Below are 25,329 nucleotides of genomic sequence, written 5' to 3' on the forward strand. Positions count from 1 at the left end.
TCGCGATGACATGTCGCGCCATCGCCGCGATGATGACGCGGCGACGTGCGCGACGCTGTTATATAAGAAATTCCACGCATGCGTCGAATCATTACGACGCATGCGGGGGATTCATTCGGACGGATTGATCCGGTGAGTCTGTACAGACCAGCGGATCAATCCGTTGGGATGGATTCAAGCGGATAGATTTGAAAGCATGTCTTCAAATTTTGATCCGCTGGAAATCCATCCCAGGGGATAAAAATCAGCGGAAACAGATCCGCTGGAATGTACACACCAGGGGATCTATCCGCTGGAGCCGGTCCGCGGATCAATTCCAGCGGATGGATCCTCTCGTGTGTACGGGGCCTTAGACTGGGAGGCCATTAAAGTTCATGTGCATGTAAAGGCAGGCGTCCCAATACTTTTGACAATTTAGTGTATCTCGTCAGCGGCCCCACCCACCCTGTGAAAATATAAAAGTCATTTTAAGCTGATTTTGTTAACTTCTCCAGCACTAAAAGAGTTAACCCATGGTCGTTTATCTGTGTCACACGCGCCAGACACGGCACGCTCTGCACGCTCTGCGCGCTCTGGTTTCCTGTATATACAATAAAGGTTTGCAAGGAACGTGAAAGTCGTATATAATAAAATCACACTAAGAATATCAAGAAAAACTCAAAGGTTTGTGGAAAAGTGCAGAAAACGTTTTTCTAGATATAATTAGACGTGTTTCCTTTCAGATTCGGCGAGTTTCATGAAGACGAATGTTATCTATCTGCACGTCAAGCATAATTTAAAGGGCAGCAGTACGTCCCACATATAACCACAGAAGCGTCTCTTTTACATTGAATTCTAGATTTGGTAAAAGGTGCTTCGCAGTATTTTAGACAAAGGGATTTTTTTGGTAGTTTTGGGCCAAATTCAGCACCAGGTACCAGTTGAGTAGCTTTCCAAGTTTAACCGCTTGACCCCTGGAAGATTGCGGCCATTAAGTGCCCCGGCGCCCACAGGCCGGCTTCTGCTGTGTACACGCCCACGCACCCCCTTTTTTATATATATACGTGAACCTGCGCACATCGGCAGGCAGGAATTATTCCCCCTGTTGCTTTCAGCAGGTGTTGTGCCTGCCGAACGCGACCTACTCAAGTGAACGCAAGCGCCCGCAACCATGTGCAATGCATGTGGTTGTGGCACATCATTTTTACTATAATAAATATCCCCAAAAAATATATCTAAAAAAAAATGTTTCCTCAGTTTAGGCCGATACGTATTCTTCTACATATTTTTGGTAAAACAAAATCGCAATAAGCGTTTATTGATTGGTTTCCGCAAAAGTTATAGCGCCTACAAAATAGGGGATAGATTACTGATATTTTTATGAATATTTTTTTTCTTACTAGTAATGGCGGCGATCTGCGATTTTTATCATGACTGCAACATTTTGGCGAACACATCGGACACTTTTGACACATTTTTAAGACCATTGTCATTTTTACAGTGATCAGTGCTATAGAAATGCACTGGTTACTGTGAAAATGACACTGGCAGTGAAGGGGTTAACCAGTAGGTGGCGCTGTAGGGGTTAAGTGTTCCCTAAGGAGTGAATCTTACTGTAGGGGGGGGGCGTGGCTTGCCGTGACACGTCACCGATCGTGTTCCCGATGACAGGGAACACGATCAGTGACAGTGTCACTAGGCAGAACGTGGAGATGTTGGGGCAGATTCACGTATCCGGGCGCATCTTTGAGGCGGCGTAGCGTATCCTATTTACGCTACGCCGCCTTAAGTCAGAGAGGCAAGTGCTGTATTCACAAAGCACTTGCCTCCTAAGTTACGGCGGCGTAGCGTAAATAGGGCCGGCGTAAGCGCGCCTAATTCAAATGAGGATGAGGGGGTGTGTTTTATGTAAATGATTGGTGACCCGACATGATTGACGTTTTTTACGAACGGCGCATGCGCCATCCGTGTACATAGCTCCAAAGTACGCCGCAAGGACGCATTGGTTTCGACGTGAACGTAAATTACGTCCAGCCCCATTCACGGACGACTTACGCAAACGACGTAAAATTTTCAAATTTCGACACGGGAACGACGGCCATACTTAACATTGGCTAGGCCACCTAGGGGGCAGCTTTATCTTTACGCCGGCGTACCTCTTACGAAAACGGCGTATCTTTACTGCGGCGGGCAAGCGTACGTTCGTGAATCGGCGTATCTAGTCATTTACATATTCTACGCGGAACTCAACGGAAGTGCCACCTAGCGGCCAGCGGAAAAATTGCACCCTAAGATACGACGGCGCAGGCTGTCGTATCTTAGCTAGGTTTAAGTGTATCTCAGTTTGAGCATCCACTTAACCAGTTCCCGACCTCCTCATGTACATATACGTCGGCAGAATGGCACGGACAGGCACATTGGCGTACATGTACGTCCTCTGCTAGACGTGGGTGGGGGGTCCGATCGGGACCCCCCCCCGGTACATGCGGAGGTCGGGTCCGCTCGGGGAGCGATCCGGGACGACGGCACGGCTATTTGTTTTTAGCCGCTCCGTCGCGATCGCTCCCCGGAGCTGAAGAACAGGGAGAGCCGTATGTAAACACGGCTTCCCCGTGCTTCAGTGTGGCGGCGCATCGATCGAGTGATCCCTTTATAGGGGGACACAATCGATGACGTCAGTCCTACAGCCACACCCCCCTACAGTTGTAAACACACACAAAGTGAACCCTAAATGTTACAGCGCCCCCTGTGTTTAACTCCCAAACTGCAACTGTCATTTTCACAATAAACAATGCAATTTAAATGCATTTTTTGCTGTGAAAATGACAATGGTCCCAAAAATGTGTCAAAATTGTCCGAAGTGTCCGCCATAATGTCGCAGTCACGAAAAAAAACGCTGATCGCCGCCATTACTAGTAAAAAAAAAAAAAAAAAAAAAAATGCAATAAAACTATCCCCTATTTTGTAAACGCTATAAATTTTGCGCAAACCAACCGATAAACGCTTATTGCGATTTTTTTTACCAAAAATAGGTAGAAGAATACGTATCGGCCTAAACTGAGGGAAAAAAATATTTTTATATATGTTTTTGGGGGATATTTATTATAGCAAAAAGTAAAAAATATTGCATTTTTTTTAAAATTGTCGCTCTATTTTTGTTTATAGCGCAAAAAATAAAAACCGCAGAGGTGATCAAATACCACCAAAAGAAAGCTCTATTTGTGGGGAAAAAAGGACGCCAATTTTGTTTGGGAGCCACGTCGCACGACCGCGCAATTGTCTGTTAAAGCGACGCAGTCCCGAACTGTAAAAACCCCTTGGTCCGGGGCTTAAGTGGTTAAACTTGCGATGGGCTTAGATTCCGAGTTACGTTGGCGTATCTACTGATACTCCGGCGTAATTTTTTGTGAATCGGGGCCGTTGTGTTTACACTAACATCTCCCCGTTCTATCTCTCCGTGAGACGATTGCGGGTATGCCCGCGGCGTCCGAGTCTGTGGGTGCGCTCATGGAGATCGTGGCAGGCGTGCGCCCGCAACAAGCGCTTCTTATAGGGGAGGTACAGGTACGTCCTTCTGCCTGCCCGTGACATGCTGCAGACGTAGTTCTGCCTGCAGCGGGCGGCAAGCGGTTAAAGTAATCGCAAAAAATGGCCTGGTCATGAAAGGGGGTAAAACCTTCCAGGGCTGATGTGGTTAAATCCCACTAAATTCAACATCACTGATCTTCCCCACATCATGTACCCCACCCCACTTTCCAACCTACATATGGGGACATGAGAGATGAGACTGAGATCCTTTGTGGGTCGGGGACAGATTTGGGTGGTGGGTTGTGTTATATAAATGAGTAAAAGAAATAAAAAGTCTACAAGAAATATTTCTAATAATAAAAACCCGCGTAGGGAGCAAAGTTTGCTGGTTTACGCCTCATAAAAATCAGCGCTCGCAGAACTGGGTCAGCCCCAATAAAGGGGAAAAAAATTGTCGCACTGACCTACTTTCTCTGTACATTTGCTTTAGTGTTCTATAATTAAGATGTATGTAAGAACTAAGGGGGTAATCCACAAAGATCCGGCGTAACTTAATTTTTTCCATTTAAGTTACACTGCCTTAAAATCTCTACCTAAGTGCCCGATCCACAAAGCACTTACCTAGAAATTTTTGGCTGTGTAACTTAAATTCCTGCCGGTGCAAAGCGTTCCTTTTTTCATGGGGGCGATTCCCATTTAAATTAGGCGCGCTCCCGCGCCGGCCGTACTGCGCATGCTCGTGACGTCATTTTCCCGACGTGCATAGCGCGAAATTACGTTACCCCGAGCTTTGTGGATTGCGACGGGTCAATAAAGTTGCGTCGGGAAAAAAAAAAGATACGGCGCGAAAAAAAAAATTAAAAATTAAAAAAAATCGCGTCGCTGGACAGAAAGGTCTGGTTTTACAAGGTGTAAACAGTTTACACTTTGTAAAAGCAGCCCTAATTTTGCGTTTGCAAACTAAAACTTACGGAGAAAAAACGAAGCTGAAAAGCTTCGTGGATCTCCGTAAGTGCTAATTTGCATACCCGAGGCGGCATTTCGACGCAAAATGCCCCCAGCGGCGGATGCAGTACTGCATCCTAAGATCCGATTTTTTACTTTTTGCTATAATAAATATCACCCAAAAATATATAAAAAAACAATTTTTTTCCTCAGTTTAGGCCGATACGTATTCTTCTACATATTTTTCATTAAAAAAAAATCGCAATAACCGTTTATTGATTGGTTTGCACAAAACTTATAGCGTTTACAAAATAGGGGATAGTTTTATGGCATTTTTATTAATATTTTTTTTTTTACTAGTAATGGCAGCGATCAGCGTTTTTTTTTTCGGTACTGCGACATTATGGCGGACACTTCGGACACTTTTGACACATTTTTGGGACCATTGGCATTTTTATAGCGATCAGTGCTATAAAAATGCATTGGATTATTATAAAAATGCCACTGGCAGTGAAAGGGTTAACACTAGGGGGCGGGGAAGGGGTTAAGTATGTTCCCTGGGTGTGTTCTAACTGTAGGGGGGGTGGACTGACATGGGGAAATGACTGATCTTCTGTTCATACATTGTATGAACAGACGGTCAGGCATTTCTCCCCCTGACAGGACAGGGAGCTGTGTGTTTACACACACAGCTCCCGGTCCCCGCTCTGTAACGAGCGATCGCATGTGCCCAGCGGCGATCCCGCCCGCCGGGCACGGGAGTCGGGGGCGAGCACGCGCCTCTAGTGGCCTGCGCGAGAGCCGACGTCTAGCTACGTGCTCTCACGCAGGGGAGCCGATCTGCCGGCGTAAAACGACGGCGGCTGGTCGGCAACCAGTTAAGTAAAACATATTGGCACTGATTCTCGTAGATGGGCGTAAAACTGCGGCGTAACGTATGTCATTTACATTACGCCACCGCAAGTTTTACAGGCAAGTGCTTTATTCACAAAGAACTTGCCTGTAAAGTTGCGGCGGCGTAGCGTAAATCCCCCGGCGCAAGCCCGCCTAATTCAAATGAGCCGGGTAGGGGGCGTAGAGCATTTAAATTAGGCGCGTTCCCGCGCCGAAACGTACTGCGCATGCGCCGTCCCTAAAATTTTCCGACGTGCATTGCGCTAAATGACGTCGCAAGGACGTCATTGGTTTCGACGTGAACGTAAATGGCATCCAGCCCCATTCACGGACGACTTACGCAAACAACGTAAATTTTTAAATTTACGACGCGGGAACGACGGCCATACTTAACATTGGTTGCTCCTCATATAGCAGGGGCAACTTTACGCGTCGCAAATCTAACGTAAACGTCGTAACTTCACTGCGTATTTTGCTAATTTGCATACACGACGGGGAAAACGACGGAGGCGACACCTAGCGGCAAAAAAAAAAAAAAATTGCATTTAAGATCCGACAGCGTAAAAACGCCTGTCGGATCTAATGGATATCTATGCGTAACTGATTCTAAGAATCAGTCACATAGATACGACGGCCCAGATTAGGACTTACGACGGCGTACATTGAGTTGCGCCGTCGTAAGCCCTTAACAATAATAGACAGGTGAACAACCAGTAATTTCAAGTTGTGTATAGATAATTGTAATGTGAGCAGCCGCTGTCTATGCTATCCAACCGGATTAACAAGATATAAATAAATATCAGGCAGTGCTTGCTTACACATAAACTAATTATGCTAACAATGTTGTAGTGAATACTATAAAAATTTATTATATTAGTGATATCAAACAATTTTTTAAACTGATCATCAATAAAAAAAAAGGGATAGAGTGCAAACACAGTCATTTTGTGCAATATAAAGTGCTTTGTGCCTTCCTTGTTCCCAGGGTGTCCCCGGTGTTTCCACCACGTGCAATGGTACATTCACTCCGCACTCACCAGATGTTGGGGACTCCCTTGCTTTATAGCAGGGATATTTAATTAGCGGACCTCCAGCTGTTGCAGAACTACAAGTCCCATGAGGCATAGCAAGACTCTGACAGCCACAAGCATGACACCCAGAGGCATGATGGGAATTGTAGTTTTGCAACATCTGGAGGTCCACTAATTGCATATCCCTGCTTTATAGCAAGGAAAGTTAACTGGGCTTGCAGGTCTTATTTAGGGGGACCTGTTCCACTCTCCCTGGTATCCTCTGGTGACGCCCACAGGCCCAACTCCTTCCTGTTGCGATCCCAGGGCGTTGTTAACCACTTCCATACCGCGCCTATTCTGGCACTTATCTCCTTGATGTAAAATTCATATTTTTTTTTTTGATAGAAAATTACTCAGAACCCCCAAACATTAAATATATTTTTTTTAACGGACACCCTAGGGAATAAAATGGCAGTCGTTTGAAAAATTATTTAAACGATTCACGAATTAAAAGAGAACAAAACGGTAAAGTTAGCCTAATTTTTTTGTATAATATGAAAGATGATGTTACGCCGAGTAAATAGATACCCAACATGTCACGCTTTAAAAATTGCGCACACTCATGGAATAGCGCCAAACTTCGGCACTTAAAACTCTGGTCCACACCTGGTTCCACTCTCTGGGTCGGAAGTGACGCACAGGAGCGACAGCTTGGCGCGTTTCGTCATCAATAGGCGACGTTGCCAAAAGCACTATATCACTTTTTTTATTATTGATGAACAGAGTGGAATACTGTTTGATCTCACTAATATAGTAATGTTTATATTCACTACAACATTTTTAGCATAACTAGTTTATGTATGAGCAAGCGCTGCCTGAGATTTATGAATATCTGGTATTTATCCATTTCACCTTTGAAGAATTTGCATGGACTAATCGGTTTTGAACAAGACGTCAGTAATGAGCTGGGCACATAGAAAAGAGTTGGCGCTTGCACCAGCCTCAGTGCGGGGGCCCACCAAACTGAAAAGTACCTAAAACATATGCTGGAAGTGTCGTCATCCACCCAGGCTCCCTGTGTGCTCGAAGTCCGGGAAGCGTCGGCGAACACCAGCGCAACCCACTCCAATTTACTAGCTAAATAGCCAACAGATGAACTCCCCTTCCCGGATGGAAGCCGGATGACGACACTTGCGGGTTAGCGCGTGGGAGGAGACCGGGTGGATGATGACACTTGCGGGTTAGCGTGTGGGAGGGGACCGGGTGGATGACATTTGCGGGTTAGCGGTGGGCCGGGTGGGATGACGACACTCCTGGGTTAGCAGTGGACCAATAGGCGACGCGTTTACAGAGCATGCGCTCCTTCTTCAGGCCTAACAAGGGTCATGTTGGAAAATGGCTTATAAGCTCCAGTGCCAGAGCTCCTGGGTCCCAATGTCCTCTCACATTGGACATGCCACATATAGCATAGCTGGCTATAATATATATATATATATATATATTGGGACCCAGGAGCTCTGGCACTGGAGCTTATAAGCCATTTTCCAACATGGCCCTCGTTAGGCCTAAAGAAGGAGCACATGCTTCATAAACGCATCGCCTATTGGTCCACTGCTAACCCGGAAGTGTCTTCATCCACCCGGTCCCTCTCCCACGCTAACCCGCAAGTGTTGTCATCCACCCAGTCCCCTCCCACATGCTAACCCGCAAGTGTCGTCATCCACCCGGTCCTCTCCCACACGCTAACCCGCAAGTGTCGTCATCCACCTGGTCCCCTCCCACATGCTAACCCGCAAGTGTCGTCATCCACCTGGTCCCCACGCTAACCCGCAAGTGTCGTCATCCACCCGGTCCCCTCCCAAGCGCTAACCCGCAAGTGTCGCCATCCACCTGGTCCCCTCCCACACGCTAACCCGCAAGTATCTTCATCCACCCGGTCCCCTCCCACACGCTAACCCGCAAGTGTCGTCATCCACCTGGTCCCCTCCCACATGCTAACCCGCAAGTGTCGTCATCCACCTGGTCCCCACGCTAACCCGCAAGTGTCGTCATCCACCCGGTCCTCTCCCACACGCTAACCCGCAAGTGTCGTCATCCACCTGGTCCCCTCCCACATGCTAACCCGCAAGTGTCGTCATCCACCTGGTCCCCACGCTAACCCGCAAGTGTCGTCATCCACCCGGTCCCCTCCCACACGCTAACCCGCAAGTGTCGTCATCCACCCGGTCCCCACGCTAACCCGCAAGTGTCGTCATCCACCCGGTCCCCTCCCACACGCTAACCCGCAAGTGTCGTCATCCACCCGGTCCTCTCCCACACGCTAACCCGCAAGTGTCGTCATCCACCCGGTCCCCTCCCACACGCTAACCTGCAAGTGTCCTCATCCACCTGGTCCCCACGCTAACCTGCTAGTGTCAGCCACCCGGTCCCCTCCCAAGCGCTAACCCGCAAGTGTCGCCATCCACCTGGTCCCCTCCCACACGCTAACCCGCAAGTATCTTCATCCACCCGGTCCCCTCCCACACGCTAACCCGCAAGTGTCGTCATCCACCTGGTCCCCTCCCACATGCTAACCCGCAAGTGTCGTCATCCACCTGGTCCCCACGCTAACCCGCAAGTGTCGTCATCCACCCGGTCCCCTCCCACACGCTAACCCGCAAGTGTCGTCATCCACCTGGTCCCCTCCCACACGCTAACCTGCAAGTGTCGTCATCCACCTGGTCCCCACGCTAACCCGCAAGTGTCGTCATCCACCCGGTCCCCTCCCACACGCTAACCCGCAAGTGTTGCCATCCACCTGGTCCCCTCCCACACGCTAACCTGCAAGTATCTTCATCCACCCGGTCCCCTCCCACACGCTAACCCGCAAGTGTCGTCATCCACCCGGTCCCCTCCCACATGCTAACCCGCAAGTGTCGTCATCCACCTGGTCCCTCCGCCACACGCTAACCCGCAAGTGTCGTCATCCACCTGGTCCCCCCTCCCCCCCCACACGCTAACCTCGAAGTGTTGTCATCCACCCAGCTCCCTGTGTGCTCGAAGTCCAGGAAGCATCGGCGAACACCGGCGCAACCCACTCCAATTTACTAGCTGAATAGCCAATGGATGAACTCCCCTTCCCGGACGAACTGACAACTTATGTCTGACATGCCTGCTTTAACCCTACTCTTGTGAGTATGGTACGCTCAGTTTGCTCATTAAAATAAATTTACTATACTGCACTTAGAGTGGCGCCTCTGTGCTTTTCCCTCAATAATGAGCTGGACAAGCACCCATTTGCAGTGGGCAAGCGTGGACCGAACTGAAGAGACACTTTGGGGGGAGATTTACTAAAACTGGAGAGTGCAAAATCTGGTTCTGCTCTGAATTGAAACCAATCAGCTTCCAGGTTTTGTTATCAAAGCTTAACTGAACAAGCTGAAGGTAAAAGCCGATTGGCTACCACGCTCAGCCGCACCAAATTCGAAGTGCTCCAGTTTTAGTAAATGTCCCCCGTTGTTTGTACATAAGGTAGTTAGTTATCTGGTGCAGCACCTTCTCTGCCCTCATCTCACAACCATTTTTATCATAAGGCATCAAGCAGCTCTCATCTTTTCCAGGAAACTTAAGGGTCTGTGGGCTGTAACACAAACATAGAACATTACACATAACATTTGTGTACAAGTCTATTCACCGATGTTTCATACAAGAAGATATTTTATTTCATCATGTACATTCTTTTAAAAGGACACAGAAAGCTCACAGACAGATGGTGGCACGAACACAGATGATTCCCTTCATGGATGTGAGTGTCCGCTATGTGCAGGCTTGGCAGACGTGAATGTCATTTTTTACTAGGCCTCCTTGTAGCATGTCCCCCCCCCTTTAGCTTGGACCAGTCATGTTCTAGTGACATCATGCATCTCAGCAGAGTCAGGTCTCTCCCTACTGTTCAATCCCGCAGACCCTCATTGGCTATTTCTTCTTCTTCTCCTGCTGCTGAGTGCTGGTGAACCAAGAGTCCAGCAACTTCTTGCTGTAATAAATCTGCCAGCCGTGAACCTGCACAGTCGCCACCATCACCAAGTATAAGACAGACACGGCGGAGAAGCCGAAGATGAATCGGTAGGCCTTGCCGTGTCGGTAGAGCTGCTGGGCCATGGGGAACATCTCCATGCTGCCGTAGATGAGGGGTGCGATGGAGAAGAGCCCGGCGCTGATCATGGAGATGACCAGGTAGCTGATGTTGTTACGTGGAAAGGAGAACAAGCCCAATAGAGATGGGATGATGCTGAGCATGTACGGGTACTCCCACTGGTACGGCATGGCCACCAAACTGTGCGGCACCAGCTTCAGGTGGGCCACAGCGATCTGAGCGGCTAGCAGGACCCAGATGAGGATGTGGGCGTAGGTCAGCTTCTTGATTTCATTCTTCAGAGACACGCTAAGCGGAAGAGACACAAGTTATTAAAGACTATGACAGGAGTGGGACAATCTGTGGTCAATTCTCATGCACATGAGCATTTTATAGCTGAATTCTGGGCAGATAAGAGACACAAATAAATGCAGTTCGGTAATCATTTATACAACACTATACAAACGCAGCCCAAGTACTTGAATCTGACCTGGTAATAAGCCCGTTGCAGTCCATATACAGCAGAACTCAAGGAGCATGCCGATAGGAGAAGAAAAAAATGGCGCACAGACAAGCTCATCGCTGCGCTGCTTTTCCTTCCCTGTCCAGCCACTGTCTCTGAATAAATAGGACTTTCATGCTCCCTACTCCCACTCCCTTTTTTTTTAACCTCGACTTACCTAGTTGCAGGTCCTTAAAGCGGGAGTTCACCCTAAAAAAAAATTTTAACATTAGATTGAGGCTCATTTTGTCAAGGGGAATCAGGTAGTTTTTTTAAAAACGAAGCAGTACTTACCGTTTTAAAGAGCGATCTTCTCCGCCACTTCCGGGTATGGTCTTCGGGACTGGGCGTTCCTATTTGATTGACAGTCTTCCGACGGTCGCATCTATCGCGTCACGAGTAGCCGAAAGTCGGTGCGGCTCTATACTGCGCCTGCGCACCGATGTTCGGCAACTTTCGGAAAATCGTGACGCGATAGATGCGACCGTCGGAAGCCTGTCAATCAAATAGGAACGCCCAGTCCCGCAGCCCATAACCGGAAGCGGCGGAGAAGATCGCTCTCTAAAACGGTAAGTACTGCTTTGTTTTTTAAAAAAACTACCCGATTCCCCTTGACAAAATGAGCATGAATCTAATGTTAAAAATTTACATTTCCGGGTGAACCTCCACTTTAAGGATATGTAAAGGTTCATTCAAACAAAAAAACATGTCTTACCTCCTCTGTGCAGTGTACAGAGTGGCCCTAAGCCTCCTCTTCTGGGGTCCCTTGGCAGCGCTCCTGGCTCCTCCTCTTCTTGAGTGCCCCGTTGGAGAGCCGCTCTCCCTCGGGGGGCACTCATGCGAGCATGCTCCCGTGTCCTGCGTCCATTGACACAGACAGCAGGACTTGGCCCTGCCCCCTAGCTCCCACATCATTAAATTTGAATTGACAGCATCGGGAGCCAATGGCTGCACTGCTCTCAATCTATGTACTTGTCCCCATTGATGAAAAGACCGGGTTCAGGCAAGTAAAAAAAGTCTTCTGCATCACATGAGGTTTTTCACCTGTAAACCCTTTACAACCACTTTATGCTACAGGTAAGCCTATATTAAGGCTTACCTGTAGCTACCCAGGATATCTCATAAACCTGCATGGTTTAGGAGATATCCCCTGTATGTGCCGATGTCGTCGGCACATGCTCACTGGGGCAAACGGAAGCAATGGCACTTATATGTGCCGTTGCTTCAGTCCGTGTGCCATTACCGGCGGCTCCCGAGCGCAAGCGACATCATCGCGGCTCTGGCCAATCACAGCGCCGGAGCCGCAATACACAGAAGTTATTATTGTAGAAGTCGGTGCTACTACAATGATTTGCGCAGACTTTCCTGGTCCTGTGCCGCTCAGGATGACCACCATTTTCAAAACGCCTTGCAAAAAAGAGAGTTCTCCGATTGGACAATCTGAGAATGCCTTGTGTTCATTATTAAAAACAAAAGCAATTCTGTAAATGGCCGAACTGCTGATCAAGTGACCTGTGTTCACCAAGCAGGAGAGAAGCTGAAGACTTGGAAGACTACGGCGATCACTCTTACGAAACATGTACACTTACATTGGTTCAAGCTGAGCCAAAAAAACTATGCAATACAAAAAGTAAACCTTGAGTTCAACTTTAGGGCTGAATACTTTAGATGCATGAGCCCAGAGGTAACCGGCTCTATTTAAGATTTCTATTTAATGAGCTCACTTTGCATGTTTCACATTTTGTTCTTTGCTGACATGCTAAAAGCTGGAATAAAAAGAGCTTATTTACTTGGATGGGCGTTTTCTTATTTCTTAGTAGTAGTAGTTGGTGCATGACCGTTCCGCTCCCGCTCGCATGTTCTTCTGCCTTGGCTCAAGTCCCAGCCTGCCTCCTGCTTATCTCCTTGCCTTCCCTGGCAGAGTCATCTTCCTCTGCTCCCCACCCAGTAGTACCCGGGGACCGAAGAGTTGACAGGCTGTGAGGCGGGCGGCAGAGAGCCGCTGATTGCCACCATTACTAGAGGCTCTGTTTCACACCTGGGCGTTTTTCTGCTGTAAGCCTCGACTCTAAAAATGTCCATCAAGACAAACCCCATTACCGTATAATATAAGTCGAGGCACCTAATTTTACCACAAAAAAAAAAACACTTATTGACTCGAGTATAAGCCTAGGGCAGGGATATGCAATTAGCGGACCTCCAGCTGTTGCAAAACTACAAATCCCATCATGCCTCTGCCTCAGGGTGTCATGCTTGTGGCTGTCAGAGTCTTGCTATGTCTCATGGGATTTGTAGTTCTGCAACAGCTGGAGGTCCGCTAATTGAATATCCCTGGCCTAGGGTGTCCATCTGCATGCCTCACTGTGCCCATGACTAGACTGACGTTTAACATGGGAGTCTAAAGAAGGGGTGACCCCTAGTCATAGGTCTCCCAGACAACAAACTTTGCACACTTGTTGTAGAGGAGAAATGGGGCTACTTGTGTGCCAAGTTCCGAGTCCAGGGGACCCATGATGGCCGGTACCGGGTCCCCAAAGTCACCAGAGAAATGACCGTTTAACATTGGAGTCTATGGAAGGGGTGCCCAGATTTGAAAAAACGGTGCTCCCCGACCGTAGGTCCCCCGGACAACAAACTTTGCACACTTGTAGAACAATAGAGGGGCTACATGTGTGCCAAGTTTGGGGTCCAGGGGACCTACGGCCAGGCAGTTCCGGGTCCCCAAAGTCCGGGAGATTAGGCACAAAAAGATGACTCGAATATAAGCCGGGGGGGGGGGGGGCATTTTCAGCACAAAAAAAACCAAAATGTGCTGAAAAACTCTGCTTATACTCAAGTATATACGGTAATTTCCCTGTTCACATCTGAGTGTTCTGTCGCCAGGGCCCGGACTTACCATTGGGCTTGACTGGGCTCAAGCCCATGGGCCCCACCCAATAGCGTTTTGTCACCTGAAGCAAAAAGCCTGAAAAACGTCTTAAGCTCCAAAAAGAAAAAAAGAAATGAGTTTCTTTGGGGCAGAATACAGGCGTTTTTCAGCTTTTTACAATGGTGACCTGTACAAAATTGCGGCAAAAACGTGCAAATTTGAAACGTTCAGGTGTGAATGTAGCCTCAAATAGTAATGCCTAGGTGTGAACGGAGCCTTAAAGCGAGAGTTCACCCGAAAAAAATGTTTTAACCTTAGATTGAGGCTCATTTTGTCAAGGGGAATCGGGTAGTTTTTTTTAAATCGAAGCAGTACTTACCGTTTAGAGAGCGATCTTCTCCGCCGCTTCCGGGTATGGGCTGCGGGACTGGGCGTTCCTTTTTGATTGACAGGCTTCCTACGGTCGCATACATCGCGTCACGAGTAGCCGAAAGAAGCTGAATGTCGGTGCGGCTCTATACGGCGCCTGCACACCGACGTTCGGCTACTTTCGGAAAAATCGTGACGCGAGAGATGCGACCGTCGGAAGCCTGTCAATCAAGTAGGAACGCCCAGTCCCGCAGCCCATACCCGGAAGCGGCGGAGAAGATGCATCTCTAAAACGGTAAGTACGGCTTCGATTTTAAAAAAACTAGCCGATTCCCCTTCACAAAATGAGCCTCAATCTAATGTTAAAAATGTACTTTTCGGGTGAACCTCCACTTTAAGCCCCATACACACTATTAGATTTTCTGCTAATTTTTGTCTTCGGATTTACAAAAACCCTGTAGTGAAAGGGCCTGTCTGATTGCATACAAATTGAAACTCTTAAGGTTTGACCTCATATTATAATTATATGGTTTTGGTCAATCTGAAAATCTGCAGAAAATCTAATAGTGTGTATGGGGCTTAAGGCTCCGTTCACACTAGCTGAATGCCAAAAATATTTGTTTTAGCGTGCAGGCTAGTGTGCGTTGTGTGCTGGCGGTGCCTTGCGTTGTAACAACGCAAAATACTGTTAAAGGAGAAAGTATGGCCAAAGCTCTTTTAGCCCTATTTCTCCTGTGGGTCGCATGAATGCACTTCGTTCTGCACTCCTGTGACCCCTATTCAGCCGACAGCGGCGGGCTAAAGTCTGCTGACGTTTCCCAGCCGGACCAGGCTCTGGAGAGATCCCGACTTTAATGTCAGGATCCACCCAGATGCCTGGACTGGCAGTTGGCTCAGCCTCTCCCACTCCATCCACAGTAAGCTCTGGAGGGGACAGTCACCGGCTCTCTGCTCAGGAGGGGACAGTCACCGGCTCTCTGCTCACTGAAGACCGAGAACTGAGCGATTAATGTTGTTTGATCGCCAAGTCCTCCGTCTTGTAGGCAGTAGGGGACAGATGCAGCATCCACCTAGGTGAGTGTGGATGTTTGTTTACACAGTTTTTTCCATTTACCTTTATTGAAATGTCAAAGTGACATTTCATACATTCCTGCATAGGAACACAAGTGAATGGTTGCTTTAGTTAAGCTTTGGTGCGGTGCAGAAAAATGCAGCATGGCTGCATTTTTTCAAAAGGCACGGAAATCTTCCTGAAAACAGTTTTGCAGCATAAACAGGTATGACCAAGCAAAAACGTTGTTTTAGATTTAGGTATAAATGGTTAAAACACAAGCGATGATAATGCAGAGATCTCCCCTGCTGGGGACCGGACCCCCGTCCTCTGTCAAAATACACAGATCAGCACTGCAGCCATTGGCTTCAAGCGCTGATCGAATACTGGTTTTCCAGCAGGATCATTCAACAGAAGCAGATCGTTTGACCGACGGATTGTTAAACAGACAGCGGTGAACACGTACTGTTGAACCAATTGCATTTCGTTACGTGTATACCCAGTTATAGGACCCTCAACAGCTTTTTATGTTCCAGGTTCCCCCTTGGATATTTTCTTATCACTTCCAGTCTGGGTGACAATGCTACCACTGGCACAGGAAGTGGGGAGCTCCCAGTGTGCACTAAAAAACCTGGCAGAGGCTTTAACGCTCTTCTACTCCCCTAACCTGGCAGAGGCTTTAACGCTCTCCTACTCTATCCAAACCAAAAAGCTTTCCATCAAATTTAACAGAAAAGTTCTGGAACTGTTAAAAAAAAATAAAAAATAAAAATAAAAACATTTATACCTACCTGCTGCAGCTGTTCCATGCTGCCTTTAAGACCAAGAACTGAGCGATCAAGCGATGCGTATCGCTTAGTTCTCAGTCTTCAGGGAGCCAGGGGCTGTCAGTCACCGACTTTCTGCTCTGCCTCTCCGGCACTCACTGGATCGCCGTGCTGTGGAGGGGTTGGGAGCGGCTGGAACAGTGTTCCAGCGGCATGCTGAGAGGCTTTAGCCAGCTGCCGGTACAGGCATCTGGGGGGATCCTGACATTAAAGTCAGAATCGATCTAGGGCAGTGATGGCAGAACCTTGGCACCCCAGATGTTTTGGAACTACATTTCCCATGATGCTCAACTACACTGCAGAGTGCATGAGCATCATGGTAAATGTAGTTCCAAAACATCTGGGGTGCCATCACTGATCTAGAGCCTGGACCATGGGCAAAAAAAGACGGGTCACAGGAGTGCAGAACGAAGTGCCCTCCTGTGACCCACAGGTGAAGGAGGGATAAAAAGAGCCCTGGCCATACTTCTCCTTTAACAGCTTAGCAACCACCCCACGCACATACACTGCAGCAAGGTGGCCGCTCTGTGCCAGATCTCGTACCTAGTACATTATCTGACACTTCCAGGTCTAGGGGGGCATGCCGCCACCAAGCAACTCCTGTTGTGATTGGAGACAGCGGGAGCCAATCAGCGGGTCCCGCCAATCATTCGTGAGACAGGCAGAACAGCGGTCTGCCTATGTAAACAAGGGGGAAGACAGAGATCTTGTGTTTCTGCTAAGCAAGAACACAGATCTCTGCCTTCCCACAGTTAAAGCACCTCCCCCAAAGTTAGAAAGCACTCCATAGGGACACATTTAACCCTTTGATCCCCCTTCTCTGCCAGTGCATATATTTTGCGCTGATCACTGTTTCCCAAAAAATGTCAGTTAGTGTCCGATTTGTTCGTTGCAATATCGCAGTCCCGCTATATGTCGCTGATCACTGTCATTACTAGTTGAAAAAAATAATTATCCTGTACTTTGTAGACTATGGCCCAGATTCTCAAAGGACTTACGACGGCGTAGCGCCATGTACGCCGTCCTAAGTCCAAATGAGAGCCGTCGTATCTATGCGGCTGATTCTTAGAATCAGTTACGCATGAATTCGGCTAAGATAGAAGCGGCGTAAGTCTTACACCCGTCGTATCTTAGTTGCATATTTACGCTGGCCGCTAGGTGGCGCTTCCGTAGATTTCCGCATTGAATATGCTAATGAGCTAGATACGCCGATTCACGAACGTACGTGTGCCCGGTGTAGTAAGATACGTCGTTTACGTAAGACATACGCCGGCGTAAAGTTACCCCTCATTAAAGCAGGGGTAAGTCATGTTAGGTATGGACGTCGGAACAGCGTCGTGTTTTACGTCGTTTGCGTAAGTCGTCCGTGAATGGGGCTGGACGTAAGTTACGTTCATGTCGACTAGACATTGAGCGGGCGTAATTTAATTAGAAAATTCGACGTGATACTGAGCATGCGCCATTCATTAAAAACGTCAATCACGTCGGGTCACGATACATTAACATAAAACACGCCCACACTAGCCTACTTTGAATTACGCAGGCTTACGCCGGCACAGTTACACTACGCCGCCGTAACTTTGGCCGCAAGTTCTTTGAGAATACGGGACCTGCCTCACTAAGTTACGGCGGAGTAGTGTATCTGAGATACGCTACGCCCGCCTATAGATATGAGCTTTTTTGAGAATCTGGCCCTATAACTATAGTGCAAGCCAATCAATGTACGCTTATTGGGATTTTTTTTTTTACCCAAAATACGTAGCAGAATATATTTTGGCCTAATGATGAAGAAATTCGATTCTTTACTTTTTTTTTTTTTTATTGAATATGTTTTATAGCAAGTTTTTTTTTTTCTCAAAATTGTCGGTTTATTCCTGTTTATAGCGCAAAAGATGAAAACCGCAGAGGTGATCAAATCAAAAACGGGTCAGGAGTGGAAATTTTCCTTTAAAGGTTTGGCAGAGTATGAATAATAGGCCTGGTCCATAAAGCTTCCTGGTTAAAAGCTTCTCTTGTCAACAACTGTTCATGGCTATCACCATTGTCCCCAAAAATAAAAACACACAAAAAATGATATAAGCGCATACAAAAGGTGTGTTTGCATAAAACAGGGAGCTGCTCCGCGTTACCCCAGGCGCTGTTAAAATAAAAACAGAGTTATGCAAACCATTCATGAAAAATGAAGCTTTCCATGCGATAAGAAGCTGCGTGCGGACAACCGACAAGACGACAGCAGTGCCGCCAAGTGGTGGTAAATATGTTTACAGCCAGACTGGTGTACCTGCCAAAAGAAAAATGAGTTGTGTCACACGTAGCAAATCCCCCCTACAGTTAGAACACATCCCTAGGACACACTTAGGCTGCATTCACACCTGAGCGTCGGTCGTTCTGCGTTTTTTTCCAGCGTTTTCATGCTTATTTGCGCGTTTGCATACAGCGTTGTCCGACGTTTTTGTACTTTGACGTTTTTTATTTTAGCCAATAGGAAAAACTATCAACTTTTCATCTCTTGTTGGTAGATTTTTTTAATCTTCTGCATGGGCGACAAGTTCTATTGATTAAAGCGACGAAACGCCCGTAGCAAACGCCCGTTGTCGCGCAAGTCGCTTGAATCGAGCGTTTCTATGGGAAATGGAAACGCTCAAATACGCCCAAACCGCCAGATACGCGCGACAAAAAAGGGTCCGGATTTTTTTTTGGCGATGGGCGTCAGGCGCATCAGCGTTCAGATGTGAACCATCCCCATAGACTTTAATGTTTTTTGGTCCCTCTGGCGTTTGTGAGCGTCGCGCTACAGGCGACAAAACGCCTAGGTGTGAATGGGCTCTTAACCCCTTCACTGCCAGTGACATTTATAGAGTAATCAGTGCATTTTTATAGCACTGATCGCTGTATAAATGGCAATGGTCTCAAAATGGCGTCAAAAGTGTCCGATGTGACCTCAATAATGTCACAGTCACGATAAAAAAAAAAAATTATGCAATAAAACTATCCCCTATTTTGTAGATGCTATAACTTTTGCGCAAACCAAACGCTTATTGCGATTTTTTTTTAATCAAAAATATATAGAGGAATACGTATCGGCCTAATTTTATATATTTTTTGGGTTTATTATAGCAAAAAGTATTGCTTTTTTTTCAAAATTGTCGCTCTTTATTTGTTTATAGCTCAAAAAAAAAAAAACGCAGAGGTGATCAAATACCACCAAAACAAAGCTCAATTTGTGGAAAAAAAGGACGTCAAGTTTGTTTGGGAGCCACGTCGCACGACCGCGCAATTGTCAGTTAAACCGACGCAGTGCCGAATCGCAAAAGGTGCTCTGGTCTTTGGGCAGCCAAATGGTCCGGGGCTGAAGTGGTTAAGGATGACAAATCGGTGATGTAACTCTCTGCCACCTACTAAAGGTGTCTTTAAACAACATTCTGACCTTTACATAGATTCGTGTTCTTCTTCTATGACGTACTTCCCGACACAAACTGTGCCATTAATCTTTGCTCCTGGCACAGGCCAGTTCTTCTCTATAGAACTCAAATACCAATTACCCAACCCCTGGGCAGGTACAAACACCTGAAATATCACCTGTTTTCATGACTCGTATTTATGAACTGTACCTGCTCGTGAAGTTTCCACAGGTATGACAATGAATGCATTCTTCTATGGCATTTTGTTCAGAACATAGCTGGAAGCCGTCTCACGTGATTTGAAGACTTCAGTGGCCCGTGTACATACAATACATTTAGGTAGATTCAGGTACGTTCGCGTAACTTTGCGGCGGCGTAGCTTAAGGAATTTAAGCTACGCCGCCGTAAGTTAGCGAGGCAAGTACATGATTCACAATGTACTTGCCTGCTAAGTTACGTTGGCGTAGCCTGAATCGGCGGGCGTAAGGGCTCCTAATTCAAATGTGTTTGAGGGGGGCGTGTTTTATGTTAATGGCGTTTGACCTCACGTTTTTTACGTTTTTTTTCTAACTGCGCATGCGCCGGGCGCCTACATTTCCCAGTGTGCATTGTGGCTAAGTACGCCGCACGGGCCTATTGATTTCGACGTGGACGTAAATCCCGATTCACGGACGACTTACGCAAACGACGTAAAAAATTCGAATTTCGACGCGGGAACGGCGGCCATACTTGACATTACTATTCCAACTAGGGCTAAGCTCTAACTTTACGCGGCCTATCTCTTACGTAAAAGTACTGCGTCGGCCGGGCGTACGTTCGTGAATCGGCGTATCTCCTCATTTACATATTTTACGCCGACCGCAATGGAAGCACCACCTTGCGGCCATCCAAAAAAATTGCAATCTAAGATAGGACTGCGCAAGCCGTCGTATCTTGGATATGTTTAAGCGTATCTCTGTTTGAGCATACGCTTAAACATAAGTCGGCGTAGATTCGGAGTTAGGTCGGCTTATCTACTGATAAGCCGGCCTAACTCTTACTGAATCTACCTAATTGTATTTAACTTGGAAGCCAGAGCAATAGTTCACAACATTGTCAGGACAGGCAGCGAGGTATGTAGAGGACGACAAAAACAGCAGGACTGCTAGGGATCGCTGGCTGGGGGGGGGAGGGGCACTTGGGCTTTTAGCCTAAGGCCTCTTTCACACGGACGGACCGTTCAGGTTCGCCTGTCAGTTTTGACGGTGGACCTGAATGGCCGTTCCATGCATCTCTATGGAGCGTCAGATGTCAACGGAGACATGTCCGCTGACATCCGACCCGATCGGCTAAAAATAGACGTATGGGGATATGTCCCCATCCGTTCATGGCGAATTGGATCATGCTGTCCGTTTTCATCAGATCGCTCCATAGGAGACAGCGGTGCCCAACAAGCCCCTCCCCGCTCAGTGAGGAGCTCGTCTTTCGTCGGCTCAGCGGAGATTAAGGATGAGCTCTGGCGTGTTTGCATGCTACACGTGCAGAGCCCGCCAGGAAGTGTGCACGGCGCTGCGCTAATCACAGCCAGGGAGACATTTCCCGATCTCTGTAGCCGAGCATCGGGACAATGTCTCCCTGGCTGTGATTAGCGCAGCGCCGTGCACACTTCCTGGCGGGCTCTGCACGTGTAGCATGCGAACACGCCAGAGCTCATCCTTAGTGGAGATCTGCGGACAGATGTCCCACAGAGCAGGCGGGAGCAGGCCGATTCCGTAGCGACGGAGTCCGTTTAGTGTGAAAGGAGCCTTAGGTGCTAAAATGACCTTGTCCCATCACTGGTCCACAGCACAGACTCAGCTCACCATCCTATAATTGGGTCGATTTGCCAAAACCACCATTATTTTGCTACACCAGCAAGGAATGTCTGTACTAGAAATCTGACAGGCCAGCTGTCACGTGAAAGCAATTCGGCAGCTGTGCAGCCACTGGATCGCTTACACATGCCCCCACGTTGGTCTATATCCACGTGTGAATGAATAATAACAGCGCTAGCGGAATAAAGTGCCAACATATAACACAATGTGAGAGAAAACTATTCATAAAGCGCTGAATGCTTCCAACAGTGGTGAATGTTAACCATTAGCCGACCGTCACATGACTATTTACGTCGACAGAATGGAACGGGCAGGCAGACTGGCGTACAGGTACGTCCCTTTAAATCTGCCACTCAGCGTGCGCTTGCGAGCCTGCCGTGTGCCTCACGAGTCCCGGGAGGCCTGCGATTGCGGTCGGCAAGGGCAGAACAGGGGAATGCCTTTGTAAACAAGACATTCCCCTATTCTGCCTAGTGACACTGTCACAGATGAGCGTTTCCTGTGATCGGGAACGGTCATCAGTGACGTGTCACGTGTAGCCACACCCCCCAACAGTAAGAATCACTCCCTAGGGAACACTTAACCCCTGCAGCGCCACCTAGTGGTTATACCATTCACTGCCAGTGTAATTTTTACAGTGAAAAGTGCATTTTTATAGCACTGATCGCTGTAAAAATAACAATGGTCCCAAAATGGTGTCAAAAGTGTCCGCCACAATGTCGCAGTCACGATAAAAATCGCCGCCATAACTAGTAAAAAAAAAAATAATAATAATAAAAATGCCATAAAACAGTCCCCTATTTTGTAGACGCTATAACTTTTGCGAAAAACGAATCAATAAACGCTTATTGCGATTTTTTTTTACCAAAAATATGTAGAAGAATACGTATCGGCCTAAACTGAGGAAAAAAAAATTGTTTTTTATATATTCTTTGGGGATATTTATTAGAGCAAAAAGTTAAAAATATAGTTTTTTTTTCTAAATTGTCGCTCTATTTTTGTTTATAGCGCAAAAAATAAAAACCGCAGAGGTGATCAAATACCACCAAAAGAAAGCTCTATTTGTGGGAAAAAAAGGACGCCAATTTTGTTTGGGAGCCACGTCGCACGACCGCGCAATTGTCAGTTAAAGCTGCGCAGTGCCGAAAAGCAAAAACTGACCGGGTCCTTTAGCTGCCTAAAGGTCCGGGTCTTAAGTGGTTAATGATTAATTAAACCATATAACCATTATTCTTGTGACATAACCTTTCCAAAAGAAATGTGAAAGTACAGGCAGTTTTTCCCGGATCTCTGGCAGGATGGAAAGGTATTTTGTTTTGCAGTGATTGAGCAGAGATCATGGTAAGGGCTTATAAAATGACATGCTGTATATACTTATACATACATGTAGTAATACAATCATGGAACAGTTGATACTCTCACTATGTGACCTGTACATGGTGGATATGCTCATACCTCATCTGGTAATGATTAGCCACCCTCTCTCGATGCTGGAAGTCACTTCCATCTGTGCCGCTGGCTCGAGGACCCGCTCGGGAAGCCATAATTCAGTCCAACTCCTACAAGGCAGACGGAAATAAAGAAAAGAGCAATAAGTTATGTATTTAATTGCTGTGGTTGTATTAACCACTTGCCGACCGCCGCACAAACATTTACGTTGGCAGAATGGCACAGGCAGGTACAAGTATGTCCCTTTAAATTTGCTGCTGTGTGAGTGTGCGCCTGCCACGAGCTCCCTGACCGTGGACTCTATGTCCGGCGGTGTCCCGCGATCGTGTCACGGAGCTGCAGAACGAGGAGATGCCTGTGTTACCGAGCATTTCCCTGTTCTGCCTTGTGACAGGACAGAGATCTGTCCTGTCACCGGGAGCAGTGTCATTGGTAGCTCAGCCCCCACACAATTAGAATCACTCCCTAGGACACACTTAAAGGGTTAATAAAGGAAAAAAAAAATCTTTAAGATAACAAACATTTTATACTTACCTCCACTGTGCAGTTCGTTTTGCAGAGCGGCTCCGATCCTCTTTTTCTGGGGTCCCTCGGTGGCTGTCTCTGGTCCTCCCCGCAAGAACTCACCACATTCATGAGAGAAAGCTTGCATGGTGATGAGTCCTTGCAGGCGCGCTCTCGTGATACAGAGAGTGGCCATAGCCGCTCACTGTATCACTCGGCCCCGCCCCTCGGTGTGCCACGTCACTGGATGTGATTGACAGCAGCGCCAGCCAATGGCTGCGCTGCTCTCAATCCATCTGCTCTAGCCAATCAGCGGCCAGGCTGAGCGGCGAAGAGGATCTCGGGACCGAGCGCGGGACTTTCGAGGGGTCGGGTAAGTAAAACGGGGGCTCGGGGGGGGCCGGCATCAGATGTTTTTTCACCTTAATGCATAAATTGTACAAGGCATTGCGGGGGGGGGGGGTTTCCGCAAAAATTATTTAGCTGAATACATATTGGCCTAAATTTACATAGAAATAATAAAATAAAAAAAATTGTTGGATTTTTTTTTTTTTTTTTTTTTATTGTTGCTCTTTTTTTGCTTATAGGGGTGATCAAATACCACCAAAAGAAAGCTCTATTTGAGAGAACAAACAAAAAAAAAGGAGGACACAATTGTATTTGGGTACAGAGTCACACGATCGCGCAATTGTCAAGGCGTGGCCATGAAAGTGGGGGGGTTCTTCCAGAGGTCAAGTGGATAAATGCACTACTCTGTAAGGAAATGAAGGCAAAAAAATAAATGCAACAAATGCAAACGCATTACAAAAATCTCACGCGTTAATGCATGCATTGCGGTGTGAATGGGCCCTCAAAAAATGCAATGTATGAAAAATAAATAAAAAAAGAAGCTAAATTTAATTAAATGCGGGCGCAGCGTGTCATGCAATAACGCGCGTTGTATTATGGCCTGTACACACGACCCGAATATTGTACGATTTTTTTCACTCAATAGTCGCAAGTAGAAATTGAATAGGTTACTAATAAGGATGAGCTCCGGCGTTTTCGCACACTCCACGTGCAGAGCCCGCCAGGACGTCGGTACCGCGCTAATCACAGGCAGTGAGACATTTCCCAATCTCTGTGGCCAAGGTCTCCTTGCCTGTGATTAGCGCAGCGCGGTGCCGACTTTCTGGCGGGCTCTGCACGTGGACTGTGCGAAAACGCCGGAGCTCATCCTTATTTACTAAAGTCACGAAAATTCTTATGCGACAGAAAGAAAAAAAAAATGGGAAGTGGTGTCACGTGTTGTAATGTATTTTCAGACGAAAACTATACTGACTAAACGAAAATCGTACGATCGGGTATCATACGAGGGAAATTTTTTTGTGCTTGTCCGATCGCATAATATCGGATGAACTGCCGTGATCGGCTCTCGAAAGTAGTGTACACACGATCCGAAAGGATACGATTCTTTCTCGGACGATCGTTTTCGTCCGATATTCCGATCGTGTGTACGGGCCATTAGGGTGGGTCAGTCAATCACAATGTATTTTCAGCAGTGCACCGCAACGCACATTAGTGCATCACTGCGCTGTAATCAATTGGCGAGGCGATTTTGGGTATAATATATACAATGCATGCAATAGGGTGAGGGAGGGCTTAGTTTGCAGGGTGACAGGTTGCTCTGCCCAGCTTCCCCAGCACCATGTGTCTCATATACTCTGCAATATTCCCCCTCCCCCATACAAATCTGCACCCCCACACACTGATCTGCCAGGCTCCCCATAGACACCTTGCCCTATGCGATATTTACTGACACCCTTCCTGTCACTGCACCACCACTATCACCCCCTATCCGGGCGCTGGACGCCCCCCCCACAATATCAATAAGGTGACTGTTTCCACCACAGACTCACCTCTCAATTTCACAGCCGAATAATGGCTCACTCAGCGCTGCACCATGACCACTTCCGGTTTCTGGGCGGCGCCATCTTGCTCCTCCCGGAAGTGATAGTCAGCAGCTGGGAAGGAAGTGGGTGGCAGGAGGGG

The 25,329-nt window shown here is 47.4% G+C and overlaps 1 protein-coding gene across 1 annotated transcript; it reads right to left on the reverse strand.

The window, feature by feature from the left end:
* Window positions 1–10,037: 10,037 nt before the first annotated feature.
* Window positions 10,038–25,309, reverse strand: JAGN1 (jagunal homolog 1). The gene is made up of 3 exons (XM_040359019.1): window positions 25,197–25,309; window positions 22,801–22,904; window positions 10,038–10,782 (listed from the first exon to the last, which is right to left on the reverse strand). The coding sequence occupies exons 2-3, from the start codon at window positions 22,887–22,889 to the stop codon at window positions 10,314–10,316; spliced, it is 558 nt and encodes a 185-aa protein (XP_040214953.1). The 5' UTR covers window positions 22,890–22,904; window positions 25,197–25,309; the 3' UTR covers window positions 10,038–10,313.
* Window positions 25,310–25,329: the final 20 nt, after the last annotated feature.

The sequence above is a fragment of the Rana temporaria genome, chromosome 7 (assembly GCF_905171775.1).
Source record: "Rana temporaria chromosome 7, aRanTem1.1, whole genome shotgun sequence".
NCBI lineage: Eukaryota > Metazoa > Chordata > Amphibia > Anura > Ranidae > Rana > Rana temporaria.

Coding starts and splice junctions, on each gene's coding strand:
- JAGN1 (XM_040359019.1), bottom strand. CDS start 22,889: ATGGCTTCCCGAGCGGGTCCTCGAGCCAGCGGCACAGATGGAAGTGAC. Junction 10,783..22,800: donor GCTAATCATTACCAGATGAG/GTATGAGCATAT, acceptor TCTTCCGCTTAG/CGTGTCTCTGAAGAATGAAA.